At 51.4% G+C, this 18,475-nt stretch overlaps 2 protein-coding genes across 5 annotated transcripts in view; one reads left to right on the forward strand and one right to left on the reverse strand.

Annotated features, from left to right (window-relative positions):
- The first annotated feature begins 1,171 nt into the window (after positions 1 to 1,171).
- hapln2 (hyaluronan and proteoglycan link protein 2) lies at positions 1,172 to 11,527 on the forward strand. Its single transcript, XM_015336748.2, has 6 exons — positions 1,172 to 1,347; positions 3,520 to 3,629; positions 4,654 to 5,013; positions 6,516 to 6,632; positions 7,996 to 8,181; positions 10,759 to 11,527. The coding sequence occupies exons 2-6, from the start codon at positions 3,551 to 3,553 to the stop codon at positions 11,034 to 11,036; spliced, it is 1,020 nt and encodes a 339-aa protein (XP_015192234.1). The 5' UTR covers positions 1,172 to 1,347; positions 3,520 to 3,550; the 3' UTR covers positions 11,037 to 11,527.
- Positions 11,528 to 13,269: 1,742 nt separating this feature from the next.
- bcan (brevican) overlaps positions 13,270 to 18,475 on the reverse strand; it is a 29,822-nt gene continuing 24,616 nt past the window's right edge. For all 4 annotated transcript variants that reach the window (XM_069185017.1, XM_069185018.1, XM_069185015.1 and 1 more), the window contains exons 13-15: positions 17,781 to 17,925; positions 15,835 to 16,017; positions 13,270 to 14,591 (exon numbers count right to left, since the gene is read on the reverse strand). In XM_069185017.1, the coding sequence (XP_069041118.1) occupies positions 14,470 to 14,591; positions 15,835 to 16,017; positions 17,781 to 17,925 (450 nt within the window). In that variant the 3' untranslated portion in view covers positions 13,270 to 14,469. The remainder of the gene's footprint in view (positions 14,592 to 15,834; positions 16,018 to 17,780; positions 17,926 to 18,475) is intronic.

The raw sequence follows: 18,475 nt of genomic DNA on the forward strand, positions 1-18,475 counted from the left end.
GCGACAGGGGTGCAGGAAAGGAGAGAGAGAAGGGGAAACAGACCAAGAGGGAGGGAAAGAGAAAGAGAGACAGGAAGTATGAAAGAGAGAGAGGCAGACAGGGGGTGAGCTGTCACCTAGAGGCGCCCTCATGAATACTAATAGCCCTCCGTGAGTGGCCGAGAATGAAACCCATTGATGCCGAGACACAATGGAGAAGGGAGACAGGGAAGGCAGTGGAATCCCATTATTTTATATCATTTTTTTCCGTTTTCTTTGGGGAGGGAAAAAAAAGGCCGCAGCTCCCACAATGAAGTCATTGTGCCGCGGGTCTCATGCGCAGGAGGGCTCTGAACACACAGACCTCTGCTCTCGTCCCACTTAACCCCTCCGAGCTCAGCGGCTGAGCACGAGCCGCCCCCTTCTCCCTGGTCACCCAGGTGCTTGGCGGGTCCGGAGGAGAGACTTCCTCCGTCTCCTGCGCCCGGATTCTGCTCTCCGGGCCTCAGCTAGTGCGTTCTGGATCTGTGCCGGCCCGCTGCCCGGCTCGGCTGGAGCTCAGCCCCTGCAGCGGCCCGGAGGAGGTCTCACTGTTAGGACCGTCAGGCCCAAGCGCTGCCCACCCTGCACAGCACAGTCAGGGGGATCTGAGCTTTTAAAGGGGCAATAATTCTTCCACGCAACTATAAAGCACTTCTCATCCCAAAGGATGCCACAGCGCTACACATATAGGAGGGAACCCACATCAGCCCCACTGAAGTCCAGCCCCACCTGGGCTGGGAGGCTCACAGCAGCCATTCTGAGCCAGCAGCTCAGTGCACAGCACATCAGGTGAGGGCGTGGGAATTAACGCCACCCACTGAGCTGGGGGGGGATGCCAACTCAAAACAGGGAATGCAAAGGTATCCTGGCAGAACAGCAGTACATGGCAGACCCAGAGACACCAGGCCCAGTGCTGGTACAGATTCGGATCAGAGAAGATCCCAGTTCAAAGGTGGCCGCCCAGCGCCCAGCGCCCCCCCTCCCCACCGCTATTCATTTTCCCTCTACCCCACGTCCCCATATTGAACTGCGGAAGAGGGAACGGGCTGCCAAAACAATAGGGGCTTGTGATTTTCTCATTAACATCTGGAACGGAGCACAGAAAAAGGCTGTTGACACTTTCCCTGGCCAGAACACAGGAGGGCTCCGCAGAGCCCACAGAGAGTGAGAGAGTGAGAGAGATAGCAGTCGAACAGAGACAGAGGCCACTGCCCCATTGCAACTGGCAGTGCCCTGATCACTCGGACGCCAACCTGCCTGCCGGGGGGGAATAACGGGGTGACCAAAAGAAACCCACAAGTGCTGCAGCCAAGTCTACTTCAGCAGGTCAGACTCTGTTACTGTCTCTTTCAGAACATACTGCAGTGAGGGCTTAGAGAGAGAGAGGTGTCCCTCGCTCACGATGCAGAAAAAAAGAACCCATCATCGGCGTTAATCAATGGTGCAGCGACTTCTCTATTGTCGGGGGGGGATGAGAAAGAGGCGTTTCTGAAGTCGGGTGTTTCGTTGAGCCCCAAGTGAGCCTGAGGTGCAGTGCACACCGTGTTTGTGATGAGGAATCGTTTCTGCTAACCACAGCCTGACTTCCTTAAGCAGATGTGTCTGTTTAACCACTCCAAACCAGGTGCTAGGGTGAACAAAACACTAATGTCAGGCCTTGTGTGAAAAACTGTTCTTGCAGGATTTACAGTATAAATCAGTTGACTAGGGGAGCTTCTTTTTGCTATTGTGCAAATGCATTGCTGCAGGTTTCCCAGCGGAACTGTACAGGTTTAAAGGCTATAAGTCAAACAAGGTAAATGGCAAAAAGTCATGAGGTGATGTACTTATCTGTCAACGTGTATCCAAACATTCAGTATGTGCAAGTTAATGCGTTCAGTATGTGTTTTCATGAAAACCAGGCAAAAAAAAAAGTCAAGCAAATTTTGCAAAGGAGCAAAAGAAGTTTCTGCCATTTGAGCTTTTGAGTTGTAAATTACAAGCAGTCAATTGATCTGTTTATTTTATATCTATATATATATATCCATCACTTTGCAACAAAAAACAGCAGAACAACAAAGCACACTGACTAGGTGTCATGCGAAAGAGGATGCAAAAACAAAAGCTATCAGTGAAGCGTTTCAAAGACAACTGCAGCAGGGCATAAGGGAGAACAGCTCTAGGAAAACCAGACCGGACAAAAACAAGTCTCCTCAGCTGCTGCCTGTCATGGGAAACTGTCGACACGCTTCTGGATCTTCAAGATCCTGAGAAACAATTGATGAGCTCAGCTCACCTGCAGCCACATCAAGGTGTAACTAATATTCATAACTGGGCAGAGCTTGGACAGCACTGCCAACAGCCAGAAAGAGGGAGGAGACTGGAATTTCAGGCTGGGAGTGTGCAACTCCAACCCCGGTCCCAGAAGATCAGGTTTCTTCCGATTCTGGGACCACCTGAGCTCTCGGTTAAGGTGCCGCTGGATTTATTGAACTTACTGTCCGATTCCAATAGTAAGCTGGTTCCTAGCCGTTTCATAAGCAACGGTGCACGTTCATGAAGGGAAGGCTTAAAGAAATCAACCATAAAAATCCCATATTCAGCGAACTAAGAAATGAATCAGGTTAATAGTTTAATTGACTACTGGTGTTGCGACAGAAGCCAGAAGGCCCACAAGAATGGAGTCCAAGACCCCTGGTTTAGTCACAGAAGAAGGAAGGCTGAATCCCGAAGGGCAAGGACACTGCAGAGGAGTGCACGCCCGTGTTATGTCAGAACACAGCGCTCTTTTGCGTTTGCAATGCTATTGCACTTATGTTTTGGTTGCTAAGTTGCCTTGCTGGGTTTTTGCTATTTCCGGTCAGTTCCAAGAGATGCACAATACAGAGCAGACGTCCGTGACACCTCTCTGCTCCAGTTCCTGGTTTCCCGCAGGCCAGAGCACGAACTGTTCAAAACCACCGGACCGCTGGTGGGCGACGGATTGGCTGAGACTACAGACTGAGGGACAGGGAGAGAATCACTCAGGAGCTTTGTTTGGGGGGTGGGGGGGGTGGGGGTCTCATGGAGCCCCCTCTTCCGTTTCGGGCAGATGGGTGGATCTAGGAAAGCTCATTACGAGAGAGCAACGAGGAAGAGCCTCTCAGGACGGCACAGGAAGGCGAGCTGCTCTCGTGAAACAGCAGCAGCATGTAGGGATGCCGAGTGCCCTGGGCAGCGATTCCCTGCGGCTCTTCGGGAAACAGCCGGACTTGGCCCCTGCAGCGCTGAGCTGCTAGTGAGCGAGTGAGCAGGAGGCCCAGGTCCCCTGAATGTTTCTGGCACTCGAACGTAGTTAGCACCGAGGTGCAATGTTTGCCTCTGTTTCGGAGTTGGGTTTATCAGGAGATCATCCTACACCTGTTAGCCCCGAAGTGATCAACAGAGCAGCAGACACAGCCCGGTGTATTTTCCTTAATGCGTCCAGAGGGAGGCGCTAGAGAACGGGGTGGTCAGTGACAACCGTCTGTCGTTTTGCAGGGAGAAGAGAGGTGGCCGTCGGAGTCCCACAATGCACCCGGGGGTGCTGCTGACCTGGGTCGTCGCAAGTTTCGCTTGGACTTCAGCGGTGCATCACTATCACAGACCAGGTGGGTCGTCGCCCCTGCTCAAGTCCTTTCGTCAGGCTGAGCTTTCCAAGACCAGCGACCGTTGTGGGGATTTAACCTGTTCGGACAACGAATAAGCTGCAGAGCACGCGATCTGAGGGCGTTTCCTGTCCCGTGACTTAAATCACTTCTGCGCAACACAGCGCTGATATTACCAACCCCGTTACTTTATACACGCTCGTCTTTCACGTGTTCATCGGTTGTTCTTTTATTTCGCTGCTTTGTCTCCTGTGCAATTGTCGTGAAACGGCTCTTGGCCAGGTCGTCGTTGTGAAAGAGAATTTCTTCCCAATTGATAACTGACTTCAAGTAGGAGTTCTATTTGGGGGGCATCTTACGTTTGCCGTCAGACTCGTGTGACGCCTTAGAACACTCTGTGCCCACCAGATACTCCACAACACAGACATACTGCGGATTTCGAAGAAATACCACAACGACACAATATCCACTCGCTAGGCTTGCTAGGTTTTAGAAAAACAACTTCTGACCTTCGTTCTGCAAAGGCAAACTGTGCACCACCTGGGGGCTTATTTTGTGGGGGTTGGACCAGGACTGCTTTAAGACGATCTGTTATTCCGTATAGTTATTCCGATACAAAAAGGAACAAAAAACAAATCACCTGAACAAACATCAATAAAAAAAAACACAAAGAGTCATTGTTTCCTGAAAATATGCCTCTATATAAATAGCCTTACTGTAGCTTCAATGCATACTCTTCAGACAGGAGACAGGCAGAGACACTATGCCATCATCAGTCTTACACAATAACTTATGAGAGCAACCGAATTTAGGTGCGTTGGGAATTTAAAAACCTATTACTGTCTAAACCTTTAAGCTTTTGATTTTAGGTCCCAGTTTGCGTCTTTCATTTAATATTTTAATGTTATTGCAAAGTTTTTTTTACAAGCAGAGCCCTGAAAAAGCCAAGCACTGGGCGGCGGTCAAAGGCATTTTGCCAGAAAGATTGAGATCCGGCCTCGGGGTGCCTTTTTCTGCTCGTTTCCAGCCGCCCCCAAGAAGCTGCGCTACCTGCTGGAGCCGCCGGTGTACGCGGAGGTGAGCGCCCGGCGCGGGGCGAACGCCACCCTGCCGTGTCTGCTGCGCGCCCGGCCCGCCCACTACAAGGTCAAGTGGACCAAACTGCAGCCGCACCGCCCGGGCGTGGAGGACATCATCCTCATCACCAACGGGCACGAGCAGCGCGGGTACGGCTCCCTCGGGCCCCGGGCCTTCCTGCGCCGCGCCCACACGCTCGACGCCTCCCTGCGCATCACCCGCCTCGGCCTGGAGGACGACGGCAGGTACCGCTGCGAGCTGGTCAACGGACTGGAGGACGAGAGCGTCACCCTCACCTTGAGGATAGAAGGTGGGCGAGCAGCAGCAGCCCGCGGCGTCTGAGTAACTCGAACACAAACTGCTGTAGGTTGAAGCAACACCCTGCCGGCCCGCCATTTTACCTGCAGAGCAGATTCCTAGCGCGTCACGAAGAAGCGGTCCCGGTTTTCTCCAAAAAAAAAAGTTCACTTCGCGCATTCGAGTTATTTCAAGAAAGAACGTCATCGTGTCTTATTTTATTTAAAAAAAGTATACGATACCGCTGGCAGTGGAGCTTGTATTTTTCACAGCTTGTGTGACGTTTGTCCTTATGAAAGCTTACCCTGGTGAACCGTCTGCGGGTTCTCGGGCGCCGCAGCGTAGTGGGCAAGAGTTTGGTCAAGCTGCTTCCGGCTGGCCCAGCTGTTTAATTTAATGTTGGTGGTGGTGGGGGGTGTTGGACCGACAGTCCTTTCGCCGGGGGGGGCGGGGGCGTTGAGCCACGTGCTCTCCGGGTCGCTCAGGGCTACAGACTGCGCGGTGAACGCCCAGTGGAGTTTTCCTTTTCACTGCGGTTTTACTGTGCTGCAGGGCGTCTTTACTACACGGGACACTTGAAATATCAGGGTGCCCTCTAGCAAACACGCCTGATTAACTTCGAACACAGCATTAGGATTGCATTTCCGCAATCAGCGGCAGGAGAGCTCGAGGACGGAACCGCACGAAACTAATTTACCAAAGTAAAATTCACCTCGGGGTGATACACATCATCACAGGTCTGAATCCCAAATATCACTGGCATGTCTTATGAGGCTGCTGTGACTGGGCTTCAGGGCTCATTGTACTGCAGGTGGAAAACAAGCCTGCAGCCCAGGAAGAGCCTTCTGAGAACAACAGGAGCGCGATGGGGAACAGCTGGAGCCAGAAGGGCATTTATAAACAAGAGTAGGAGGCACGTCTTTACACAAAGGGTGGTGGGAGTGTGGAACAACCTGCCCGGCCGTGCTGTTGAAGCTGACACCCTGGCTTCTCTCAAGAAACGTGCTGAGCAAAATAAATTCCTTGATTAGCTCGATTAATTAGGTTAGACCAGCTGATCAGATCAATTAGCTGTTAACTCCCAAATGGGCTAGATGGGTCAGTATTGCTCCTGGGTTTCAGGGCTGTAAAAGGCAAAGGTCTCATCCACCTCATCCACCTTCCTCTTTTCAAACTTCACCCGGCTCTTTAAGATCAGGTCAGTTGAATCTGCTGCAGGGACCCAGAGCTACGTTCAAACGACGAGCTCTGGGTGACCAGGCCTTCTGTCTTCGCTCCTCGCTTGTGGAACAGCTTCACCGATCATCTCGGACCAACAGCTTCAACTGAGACCTTCAAAGAGCTTCAGGCCAGCAAGACCCCCCAGTACCATGATGATCTCTAGCTTTCCTTCTTAGAAATGTTTTAATTCCTTGACTGCTCCTCTAGCTGTGTGTACCCACTCTTCTGTTGTTCCGATCGCTGCTAACGGAGGGTGGGGCCCCCTCTTTCTCTCCCCCCTTCCCCCCCCCCAAGGACTGGTGTTTCCCTACCAGAGTCAGGAAGGCCGCTACAGGTTCGTCCTCCGGGAGGCCAGAGAGGCCTGTGAGCGACAGGACGCCAGACTGGCCACCTACCCACAGCTCTACAGAGGTAACGGGGATGGCGAGCAGGCGGGCGGGGGGGGCGGTGATGGGGGCGTTTTCCAGTTCCAGATGTGCTATGGTCTGAGTTTCTAAAAACAACTGCATGCACGTTTGAGTGGGAAAACAACCAAATACCTACCATCTCTTAATTCCGGGCTCCGGCATCTCCTATGCTCCAGTTATTTCCGCAGCCGGGTCTCTCAAAGATCGGGGGAGCCCCTGTTGGTTTGTTTCGGGCCGGAAAAGAAAAAGGGGCTGTCCGTTCGAACCCCTGTCCCCACTTCCTCAGCGGGACGGCCTCCGGCTCAGGCTGTGATAGGAGGTGATGTTGGGGATTGAACCAGCTGCTTCACTGACCCCACCCGGCTGTCAGTGAGATTTATTATTCTGTCTGTCTGTCAGAATCTTAACCAGACAGGTAGTGTGTATATTAGGTGTTGCCCAAGAAACTACTGTGTTACTTCATGAGATTGTTGCCCAATATAAGCCAGGAGCATGAGGCGAAGGATTTTACGTCACAAGTCACAACTTGAGAGAAACGTGCAACTTCTCACAGCACAATACAGAGATTAGCGATTTTGTAACTCAGTGTAAATAAACAGCAGGGAGCAGAACCTGTTCCCAGGTTCACACTCTGTTTCTGTCACAGTAATCCACCCCCCACACCTGTCTGTGAAGGCAAGTCAACTGGCACAGAGACACAGTTTCTTGTGCACGATGACTGGGATGTGGGATTTTGTACAGAGGGGTATGTTACAGTAGGCGATTGCCTGACCTGCTTAAGTGTTGTTTGTCCCCACTTGGAAACTATTGAACAAGTCTAGCTCCTGCAATTTAAGAATTGCACATGCTTTAAGCTTGTAGGCAAAAAGCATTAGTATTATCTATTTATTTTCTAACCACTTCTTCCAATTCAACGTCATGGGAGAGCCAGAGCAGATCCCAGCATGTAACGGGTGCGAGGCAGGGCACATCCTGGATGAGACGCCAGTCCATCACAGGGCCGATACACAAACACACACACCAGGGCCAGCCTTCCCAGAGCCCAGTTTACCCACCAGCATGTCTATGGACTGTGAGAGGAAACTGGAGCACCCAGAGGAAACCCGCGCAAACAGGTGGAGAACATGCAAACTCCACACAGATAGTGCCTCGGGTCTGGAATTGAACCCAGAGCTCCAAGGCTACAAAGCACCAATGCTAATCACTGCTCCACTATGCCTATTATTATTATTATTATTATTATTATTATTATTATTATTATTATTATTATAATTATGATTGATTCTTCACAAATGTGGTTTGACCGATCAATGCACCCCCCTGTTTGCCCACCTGCACGGAGACCAATGCTGTCGTGTCGTCCGCAGCCTGGACAGAGGGGCTGGACTGGTGCAACGCGGGCTGGCTGGACGACGGGACCGTCCACTATCCCATCATCCACTCCCGGGAGCCCTGCGGGGGGCGGGCCCTGCTGCCGGGCATCCGCAGTTACGGCCCCAAGGAGCCCACCCGGGACCGCTTCGACGCCTTCTGCTTCACCTCTCCCGCCCCAGGTCAGCCGCCCGCCGCACTCGAGGCGTGGGGGGGGGCGCCCTGTGTCGGTAATTCCGGGTCGGTCCCAGTTACGAAGGGTCCATTTTTTTTAACATGTTGTTTGACCCCAGTGTGGAAAAATGGCCGTCTGACCTCCTCGATCAGCCTGAGGAGGGAGGGCGACCTCTGCTTCCCAAAGCCCCCCCCGGTCGGATCGTGGGCGCTGGGTGTCCCACACTCCTACTGCCCCGTGCGCCAGCTCGATGGCTTTATTCCATAGAGCTTTCGTTGAATCGGTCCTGGTTTGGCCACATTAATACAGGCAGTGAAAACAGACCGAGCAGGACAGACAGCAAAATCATCAGCGCGCAACAGCTACTTTTGGAAGACATCTACGCCAGTCAGATAGCACTAATAATCACTGACCGTCATGAGCACCCCCATGCACAGAGAATCTGAGCTGCCTCCATCTGGGCGTCGATTTACACCTAGACTCAAGAGCAGGAGTACTACGGCATCTTTTAGTCCCACTGCTCAGTCTGGACAATTGATTGAATGTTTTACTTTATTAATATGTATTCTTTCTCACCATACAGGTATGTCTCTTATCTGTAAACGGGTTCATGTTGTGTTAAAGGTATCGTGTGCTGTGATGTGCCCTGTACTGCTTGCAAAACAAACTTCCCCTCTGGAACGATAAAGCAGAGTAAGTAAGCTCACAGGTGTCCCACACAAGTCGAGGAAACTCTGGCCCACGGTTTTCAGACAGTTATGCAACTGAGCAATCTGGGTCACATTCCAGAGGTGGCAGAGCGACTGTCTGGGCTGAGACTGGGGCTGCTGTGTGAGCAGGCCCTACTCTTGGGTCACTAGCTTGACCCCTCCCTGCGGTGCAGAACTACGGCTGCAAAACTGGAAGGTTATTCTGGACATCATGGCCTTGCCTGGTTCTGTCACAGCTCTTGTTCCACGTGCCAGGTCTCTGGGGCTGGGCTGTGGGACGTAGATGGCTGGTGTAGCTGCAGCCTGACCTTTCCCTGCACAGGTCTGAGCCCTGCCAGCGGCCTCGGGGACAATGCAGCTCTTGTCTGCGGTCTCCCGGAAAAGGTCGTCTGAGGGGAGCCCCCGCTCCTCGGTCTCACACTCTGTCCGGTAATACCTTCTCCTCCCCACCCCCCCCCCCCTCACCCGTTCGAGGCCGTGGGACTCCAAATGTCACTGGATGTTCCAGTGGAATATTCTTCCCACGAGAGAGAGGGAGATCGCAGAGGAATCCGGACGGAGGAGTCCGCGGGGCTCGGGGACAGGAAAATCTGATCTTTTCATCCCCAGCCCCCACGCTCGCTGCCGGCCGGCCAACGAAAGAGCCGTCGCTTCATCCCGCGATCCAAAAGATGGAGGGACCGGAGGTTCTGGCACTGGGAGTCAGAACCAGAGCCGGGGGGGAGCCACGGGCATCCTGTGGCACATCGCCCCCTTGTGGCTGGTCCCCCTAGACCAGCAGCTTGGCAATGGAGGACCTACAGTATGCAGACCCACCCCCTGTGAGAGGGTCCCTGCAGTCTATCTGCTGGAGCAGGAATACATCTGTATTTAATAAATGGCAGGGAATTTTTTAAAAACTGGACGGCGAGGACTAGCCCTGGTGTACAAACCTTCCCCATCCTGACTGTGTGGCCTGTTCTTGCCTCTCCGGATTCCCCCAGCACCAGTAACCTCAATGAGGGAGGGCTGTTTGGAAGCTTCTCCCTTCTAACACTTAACCAGAAGGAAAAGCTAATCTACAGAATACAGAAGAGCTCACTCCTCAGACCCGTGGGAAGTATAACTCTGACCCTAGTCTCACTCCACGACCGGCCGATTTTACTCTGCAATTAGCCTGTGAGACTTTACAGCGAGGAATGATCTAAAAACAGCTGGGGCAGATCTGATTGCTGCTGCTGCTGCATGCAAATGCCAGCGCTTCTATCTCTCTAGACGGCCTCCAGGACGCACCCCCACAGTGCAAACAGACACAGACCACTCAGAGAATCAGCTGCTCTGTTCCATCCCGGCCCTCATCCTGCACTGAAGAGACGGCAGGGGAAGTTCAAGCTAGCCCCGGTGTAAACACCTGCAGTCCTGACCTGGCCCTGCTGGAAACAAAAAGTGGCATCCCCTCATTTTATACCGCTGCCCACGGATGGCCTTGCGCCTGTGTGGAAGAAGAGTTTCGGTGCCCGGGCAGAGGCCAGGGAAAGGGGCGGCACTGGGGGGCAAGCGCAGGGGCTGTGGAGAAGCCGATCGCTGCATCCGATCCCGGGCGAGTGCAGGGCGTCCTCTCAAGCCCGTGCTCGGAGCCCACCCGTCTGCCAGGAGGTGTAAAAAAGAATGGAAGGAGATAAGGCACGGATTTGGGGTTTCTAATTAGAGGGGGTGAGAGCCTCGAGGCACCGTGGCACTTGGAAAAGCAGCTGGCCTTGATGACAAACTGTCGGACAGTGGCTCATCTGTGACGTAAAGGGAACAGTTGGACACGACGCTTTCCTCCGGGCAAAAATGACCTCTTAGGGTGAGGGTCATGACCTCTCTTCTCTCCTCTCTCTCTCCCGATCCAGGCCGGGTGTTCTACATCGAGGGGCGTCTGACCTATGCGGAGGCCGCGGAGGCCTGCGGGGCGCGGGGGGCCGAGATCGCCCGAGTCGGGCACCTGTACGCGGCCTGGCGCTTCGCGGGGCTGGACCGCTGCGACGGGGGCTGGCTGGAGGACGGCAGCGTCCGCTTCCCCATCTCCGCCCCGCGGGAGCGCTGCGGGGGGCTCCCAGAGCCCGGCGTCCGCAGTTTTGGCTTCCCTAACAAAACTCTGCGGGAGTACGGGGTGTACTGCTACAGGTAGCGGCGTGGGCCTGGAGGGGAGCCGAGGGGAGGCAGCGGGTCGGGCGGAACCGCCACAGCTCAACGGGGGAAATGGGAGAAAACTGGGCAGCAGGCAAAGGCTTTTGTCCTGTTCGTATCGCGCAGGAGATACTGATGTCAAGGAAACAGAAAAAGATCAGAACGTGTCCGTGTGTTGGCTGGAATCAGATAGCCTTACAGCATGTTAAACATTCTTGCTTTCCCTGCTGCTGTGCCCTCCAGAAGTTCAAGGCCTCTGATTTGCGTTGCCCGTTTGTAAGGCTTCTTCCTTCCTGCTTCCTGCTTTTACCACGTGTTTTGTGCTCACTCAGCTCACCTAAACATGATCCTCCTTCACCCTCTGTTCAATCCCACGCAGAGGGTCAAAAATCCTTAATTGAATGAAAATGTATTGTGCAATCACTGTTCATTGCTCTGCACCGCCTGACTGCTAAATAAATAGAAGCCCATTAAAAGTGAAAAGGGATAGTTCCTCCTCCAGCTTTGTTCTGAGCTGCTTTTGCATGGTTTTATTTTTCCTGTGGTTCTGTGCTGTGTTTGAGGTCGTCAAACACAATCCAGACCTTCAAAAAGTCTCCCTTTTCTGCTCCATGGCTCTGATCCAGGATTGCCAGAACAACACAAGACACAGCCTCCCAGCCCACCCCTTTAGGTCTCACAAACCAGGAGAGAGTTTGGCATTAAAAAAAACAGTATCCACACTTTTTATTGAATATCGCATTACAAAAAAAAAACTCCTCTGGGTCACTGCTGGTTCTGTACACGTTCTAAAACTCATTGTGCCAAATTCCAATACAATGTTAACAAAGTCAAGCTCACAGAAATCAAACTAGGTATGATGGGTGAGAAGCAAGCTGAGGCAGTAAAAATAAGGATTGAAGTTTTTTGCATTTATAAGAAAAAAGGTTTACTTATTGCTCCGAAAATGCTTAGGAGAGATAGCAGTTGGGATACTAAAAAGGACACTGCAGATACCAGATGATACCCTGAAGCATGCAGGACTTGATTTTTTCTGTCTAGAAGATCATGTCAACACCTTAATCTTTTCACAGCTTCTTCACTTTGAGTCTTTCCTGTCTTATATTTCTGGCACAATCTTCTGCTACCAGCATGAAGTACAAGTAAGGGTTACTGGTGCAACGGGCCCTCCTGCGTCAGAGAGGAGTCAGAGAGCTTGAGAGGCTTAATGCAGAGAGAAAACGATTTCTGCCATGTTCCCGAGAGATGTCCATTATCATTTTGATAGCTGAGCCAATGCAAGTTATGAAAAGTGAAAAAAGCATGCAACAACAGATTTTCTCATATGCTTAATATGCTGAGATCGAAGCTGTGTAACTAACGACAGAGTTTTGCAGTAGGGACAGCTGCTGAATTCGTATTCTCTTGCAGCTCCTTGTACTCCATACTGCAGTTTTTGCAGCCAGTCGTGCTAGTTCGTAGCCAGCTGCAGGACATTTAGCCTCCTGCTAGCACTCTGCACTGGCACGCTATGTAAAAAAAGTCAAAACAGGAAAAAAAAACAAGCCCTAAAAATAAATTACTCACACAAAAAAACATAAAAGTGCATGGTAGATACTGAGGCACCTTTAGCAGTTGGAGTGTGAACTTCTGAATTCAGGAGTTCCAGTCTTAAGAAATCCCATTTTCTGGGGGTACACACAGGTAGCGTAGGTGGAGTCCCCCCTCCCCCACCACCCACAGACAACAGAGGTAAATAAATGGATTTGAAAAAAAATGTCCGAAGCTGATTTGTCTCATTCTGCAAGTGCGCCCCCTACTGATCAGGTGCCTGTGAAAGCAGGTCTTCCCTGGGCTTGGGCTGAAAATAGGCATTGAGTCATATTGCTTTCAGATGAACATGAAGGATGTGGAGCTGGGTTTTAGTCTTAACCTTACAACTTCGTTATTCCCTTATGAAGGTCCAGCCTGGTACGTGTGTGTGGCAGTTTTGTGCTTTTACTCTGGTTGATGGCACACTTTTCCTTGTTTTACTGTCTTACTACACATAACCTGTGATCATGCAACACTTTACCTACATACTGTATGTAAATAAGTCTATGCTCTATGGAGCATATCCACTTCTGTCACTGTTACCTGTTAACCTCTGTTATCCTAGTCCAGTATAGTAGCATTCAGTAAAAACAGTAAAAACATAGGAAAATACTTCAAAACTGCTGGCAATGAAGAAAATGTAAGAAATACACTAAATCCTGTTCTACGAAGGGCAATTTTTATTATCCAGTGGCCATGATATAAATATGAAACCATATTCAAAAAAAGCCTTTCTCTTTTTATAAAAAAAACAGCTAAAAAGGGTAACTTCTGAGAAAATAGAAAATGCACCCATAAATATTTTGTGAAAGATGCTGGCTTAGCGATGTTAGGTGGTTAAGCATAACATGTTAGGAGGATGCAAATACCTACTTTATTCTAAGAAACTTTATTATAACATAAAGCTTTTAATTAGAATGGCGTCAGGAGGGTTATCGGCATCGAGCAACCTTAATGCACACAGACTGGCGGGGGAGCAAAGCCGACAGCCTCTGGGGCTCGGCCTCCTTCAGCTGAAGCTCGTGCTACAAAAAGTAGGAGCTGGACAGGCGTGCCGGGTGAAAGATTTGGAACCAGTTGGGTGTTTTTTTTACGCACAGCTGAAACAACACGTCGGAAGACTTGGCTTTGGAGCTCAGTGACAAATTCCACATCAGCAGGTGAGCTGTAGCATCGTTCATGCATGGTCCTCCCACTCCCTCCCCCACAGCCATGGTAAATTCTAGGTAAAGCACAGATTGCTGCAACGGTCCAGGGTGTGCGCTACTCAAAAGAGCCCAGCTGCTGGAACATGGAATAGTTGGAATTTTGGAACCCGAGATGATAAGGTTGAACTACTCTTTCATCGTTTCTTGAATTTGCAGAATGTGGCCCCCTCGCAGCCCTGAAGAACAAACTTCATCTGCATTGTCCTCTTTTTTCACCCTTTCCTGAAAAAACCTTCTCAACTGTGAGCGGCAGGAAATGAGCCGGGGGAAGCATTTTACTGACGCACAGCGCTCATCATTTGGATCTGCGAGGCATGGGTGTAACTCCTTTTTGCTACCCCCGGCCCACTTCCTGTCCGCTGGCTCCTGACAAGTCGTTTCGGGGTGGAAGAGTCAGACAGAGCAAACAGAACAGTCAGACTCCACAAAGGAGAGACGTTGTGTGGAAACAGAGGGAGATGCAGACGCTGTCAGTTGTGAGAGGGGGTTGTCGGTTTGCACCGAGGGGTGCTGGGAGTGGGAGGGCGCGATGTGGAAGAACGCCAGCTCTCCTGTCACAGGGAGGTTGGTGTCTGTGTGACGTGAATTGATAGGAGGGAGTGGGAGTGGGAGTGGGAGTGGGGGGTGGGGTGCACAGGAACCGGGAAAGGGATTTTAATTCCACTTGATTTCCCAGAAGTCGCCGGTCTCGCCCGACTGTCCTGTGACTGCGGCTGCAGTTACGTCTTCCGGCGGAGGTGTCGCCACCTGCTTGTCCTGCGCAGAAGAAGCCGGTGCTGCAAGGCAAGGAGCGAAAGCAAACCCCCGGTCGTCAATGTCAGCCTCCGTCCGGACGACCTGCTCTTCACCAACTGGAGAACAGAAGGCCTTACTTTATGCAAAGGGTGGTGGGAGTGTGGACCAAGGTGCCCAGCCATGTTGTTGAACCCGATACCCTGGCTTCTTTCAAGTAATGGCTAGATTAGATCCTTGGATTAATTAGCTAGCAAACAGGTTTGGTGGGCATAAGACCCTCCTTTCACTAGTAACGGCTCTTGTGCTCTTTGTAAACAGAACATATCACGTTTCAATTCTGTTTCAGTTTTCCTTCTCTCCTCTCTGCAGAGCCCGCATCATAGCTACTAGCACCTGGGATCACAACTGTAGCTCGACTACATTGACTAAGATTCATATTTGTAAAAGCTTCCACGTAAAATGAGATATTTTAAAAACAACATCATCGTAAGATAATCTTATCCACCCATCTGTTTTCTAACTGCTTCATGCAATTGAGGGTCATGTGGAAGCTGGAGTACATCCTGGCAAGAATGGGCCAAGGAAGGGTACACCATGGGTCGTTACGCCATCGTAGGGCACACACTGACACACACACTCACACCAGGGACAACTCTCCCAGAAGCCAATTAACCCACCAGCATGTCTTTGGACTGTGGAAGAGAAAACCAGAGCACCCAGAGGAAACCAAAGAAAACGTGGGAGAGCATGCAAACTCCACACAGACGACACCCCAGGAATTGAACCCAGAGCCCCAGTGCTGCAAGGCAGTAATGCTGACCACTGTGCCACTGTCCTGCCCAATGACCTTCTCATTCTTTATAAATACACAACACGTGGGAACTGAACTAGAACCTCAACAGATCATAGAAAATGAAGACTGTGTTATACCCCTCTCTCAACTCACACTAATGTTCATACCAGACAATTTAGTTAATCTGGAGTCAATAACCTTTTTTTGGGATCCCTCCAGATTGGTAGTAGCTCATTCCTAATCAGCTCCCTTTCATATATATATACACTTCAAATCTGATTCTTTCAAACCCTGAAATTAAAAAAATAGCCTTGCAGCTCCCCTTTAAGTCTCAGCTTTCTCACAACAACTCATCCAACCTCTACCCCAGCAGCGCTCGGGCCCTTGGAAGATCCTTAGTCACAGTTTTTACCCCGAACCCTAAAACTGGCTCTGCCTCAAACCCCCCAAAACCCCTGCATGCTGCTCGGGGCGGCACGGCCGGCGCTCACCTGGGACGCAGACGACCTGGGGCCTCTCCCACACCCCGCCGGGCAGGCACCTGGCCAGGGGGCTGCGCCGCTGCAGGAAGCCCTCCTTGCAGTGGTAGCGCACGACGGAGTGGGTCTCGTACCGCGCGCGCGGCTTCCCGAACATCATGGCGTTGGCGACGACGGGGGGCTGCCCACAGGACGCTGCGCGGAAACCACAGACAGAAGCGAAGGCCGTGAGAGAGCGTGATGGGGGGGGGGGGGAGGGGCAGCGAGCACCAGAAAGACCCCAAGTGTGAGGAGGCCATGGGGCTCGTCTGGCCTATCTGGTAGTTAGCGGCTAACTGATCAGAGGATCAAGGGGCTCCTGGAAAGGGGGTGACACTGCAGCAAGGGAAAGTGAGCTCTCTGTGTGGAGTTTGCATGTTCTCCCCAGGTTTGTGTGGGTTTCCTTTGGGTGCTCTCGGTTTACTCCCACACTCCAAAGAGACACTGATGGGTTAACTGGCTTCTTGGAAAACTGGCCCAGGTGTGTGTGTGTGTGTGTATGTGTGTGTGTGTGTGTGTGACCTGTGATGGACTGGCGTCCCATCCAGGGTGTAGCCTGTCTGGCACCCGTTGCATGTTGGGATAGGATCTGCACCCCCCTGCCACCCTAAATTGGATGAAGCAGTTAGAAAATGGATGGATGTTTCTTGAAAGAAGCCCAGGGTATCAGCTTCAACAAAATGACTGGGTAGCTTGTTCCACACTCCCACTACCCTTTACGTAAAGAAGTGACTCTTGTTCTTCCATACAGTTTCTACAGTACGAAGATACCAACCACATTGTACACGTACTCATATATTCTATCTGCACGTTAAAAATATCTCATGAGCTCTTGGTTCTGTTATTTATTAACTGAAGGGATTGCTCTTTCCATGGAAAGTGAGCTTCTGTAACCTTATCCTGAATCCCTGCTTCAGCACTCCATAGGATCGGTCCCCAGGAGTGAATATTTCAAATTTTCCCAGCTTCTCTCTCACAGTCACTTGGACCCCCGTGGGGGAGGAAGAGTGATTTCAACCCAGCCTGCGCGCTCTCTCTAGAGGGCAACAGTCACAAGTTCCATTTATAAGCATCCATGCAAAAAACATTTCACCTCCAAAATACAGGAAAAAAGTTGTTTGTGCGACAGTCCAGGATACAGTGACTGCAGCGCCACCTGCTGGCCAGTGTGTGAATGAAAGAGGACAGCAGATGTGTGAGAATTAGCTAAGCTGTACGACTGATGCTTGAATTCAAGACTAATAATTAATAATTCCTTATACTTATATAGTGTTTTTCTGGACACTCCACTCAGTGTTTTACAGGTAATGGGGACTCCCCTCCACCATCACCAGTGTGCAGCCCCACCTGGATGATGCACCAGTCCTCTCCCCTCACACCAGCTCTCAGTGGGGAGGAGAGCAGAGTGATGAAGCCAGTTCAGAGACGGGGGTTGTTAGGAGGCCGTGATTGGTAAAGCCCAGAGGCCAGATCACCAGGGAACTTGTGAGAAACGCCCTGGGGTATTTAATGACCTCAGAGAGTCAGGACCTCGGTTTTACATCTCATCCGAAAGAAGATGCCTTTTTACAGTATAGTGTCCCCGTCACTGTACTGGTGCATTAGGACCCACACAGACCACAGGGTGACCACCCCCTACTGGTCCCACTAACACCTCTTCCAGCAGCAACCTTAGCTTTCCAGGAGGTCTCCCATCCAGGTACTGAACAGGCTCACACCTGCTGAGCTTCAGTGGGCTGCCAGCTGGACTGATGTAGCTGCTGGCGGCTAGACTTGAGTAACTGCTGCTGCTGCTGTCTCCTCTGAAGCTCTGAACCGGTAACCTCCTTGTCAAAACATGCTCATCTTAACCCCTGGACCTTTTCAATTTCCGACTCCAGCTCCGAGCAAGAGCTCCATGGTGCCAGGTGTATACTCACAGGTGCCCCTCTTGCAGGTGTAGGACAGGTGGTAGTTGCAGGGCACGTCACTCCAGCGCCCGCCGTCGTGCCACACCATGACCACGCAGTCCTCTCCGGACAGGAAGTAGCTGTCGGGCTGCCCGCGGTACCAGTTCTCATACAGCTGGCCAGAGTGGGGTGCAGAGAGAGGACACAGCATTCAGGCTCAGAAGGCATGCACGTTGCTCCCAGACAAACAGTTACTCATATACTCTCACAGGAAGAGAAGACAGGAAGGGCAGTGTTCTGTGTGCGGTCTGGACAGGGCACTGCTGAGCTCCAGCGAAACCTTTGGCTTTGCCTCCATGCTCCCGGCATTATGAACCTGCTCCAGTGGCTGAATCCATTCCTGATTTTATCCACTCTGATCAGAGCACAGATCACAGGGGGGAGATGGGGGGACGCAAATACTGGGAAATCAAGTCCCAATGTGCTGTGGTTCTGGCGTAATGGGAAGTAAAACGACTGGATGTGTGGGAGGGGTCCAATCTTATCTTTTGCTTTGGTACTGTGGTTTTCTGAAAGCAGCTGGGACAATTTAAGAAACCCGTGGAATAATAGAAATAGATAAACTGGAGAAAATCCTGAATATTGTGCTGCATAAACATAAAGTTATAGGCAGGCAGACAAGCAAGGAAGGCAGGCAGATAAGCAAACAGGTAGCAGACCGGTAG

The sequence above is a fragment of the Lepisosteus oculatus genome, chromosome 27 (assembly GCF_040954835.1).
Source record: "Lepisosteus oculatus isolate fLepOcu1 chromosome 27, fLepOcu1.hap2, whole genome shotgun sequence".
NCBI lineage: Eukaryota > Metazoa > Chordata > Actinopteri > Semionotiformes > Lepisosteidae > Lepisosteus > Lepisosteus oculatus.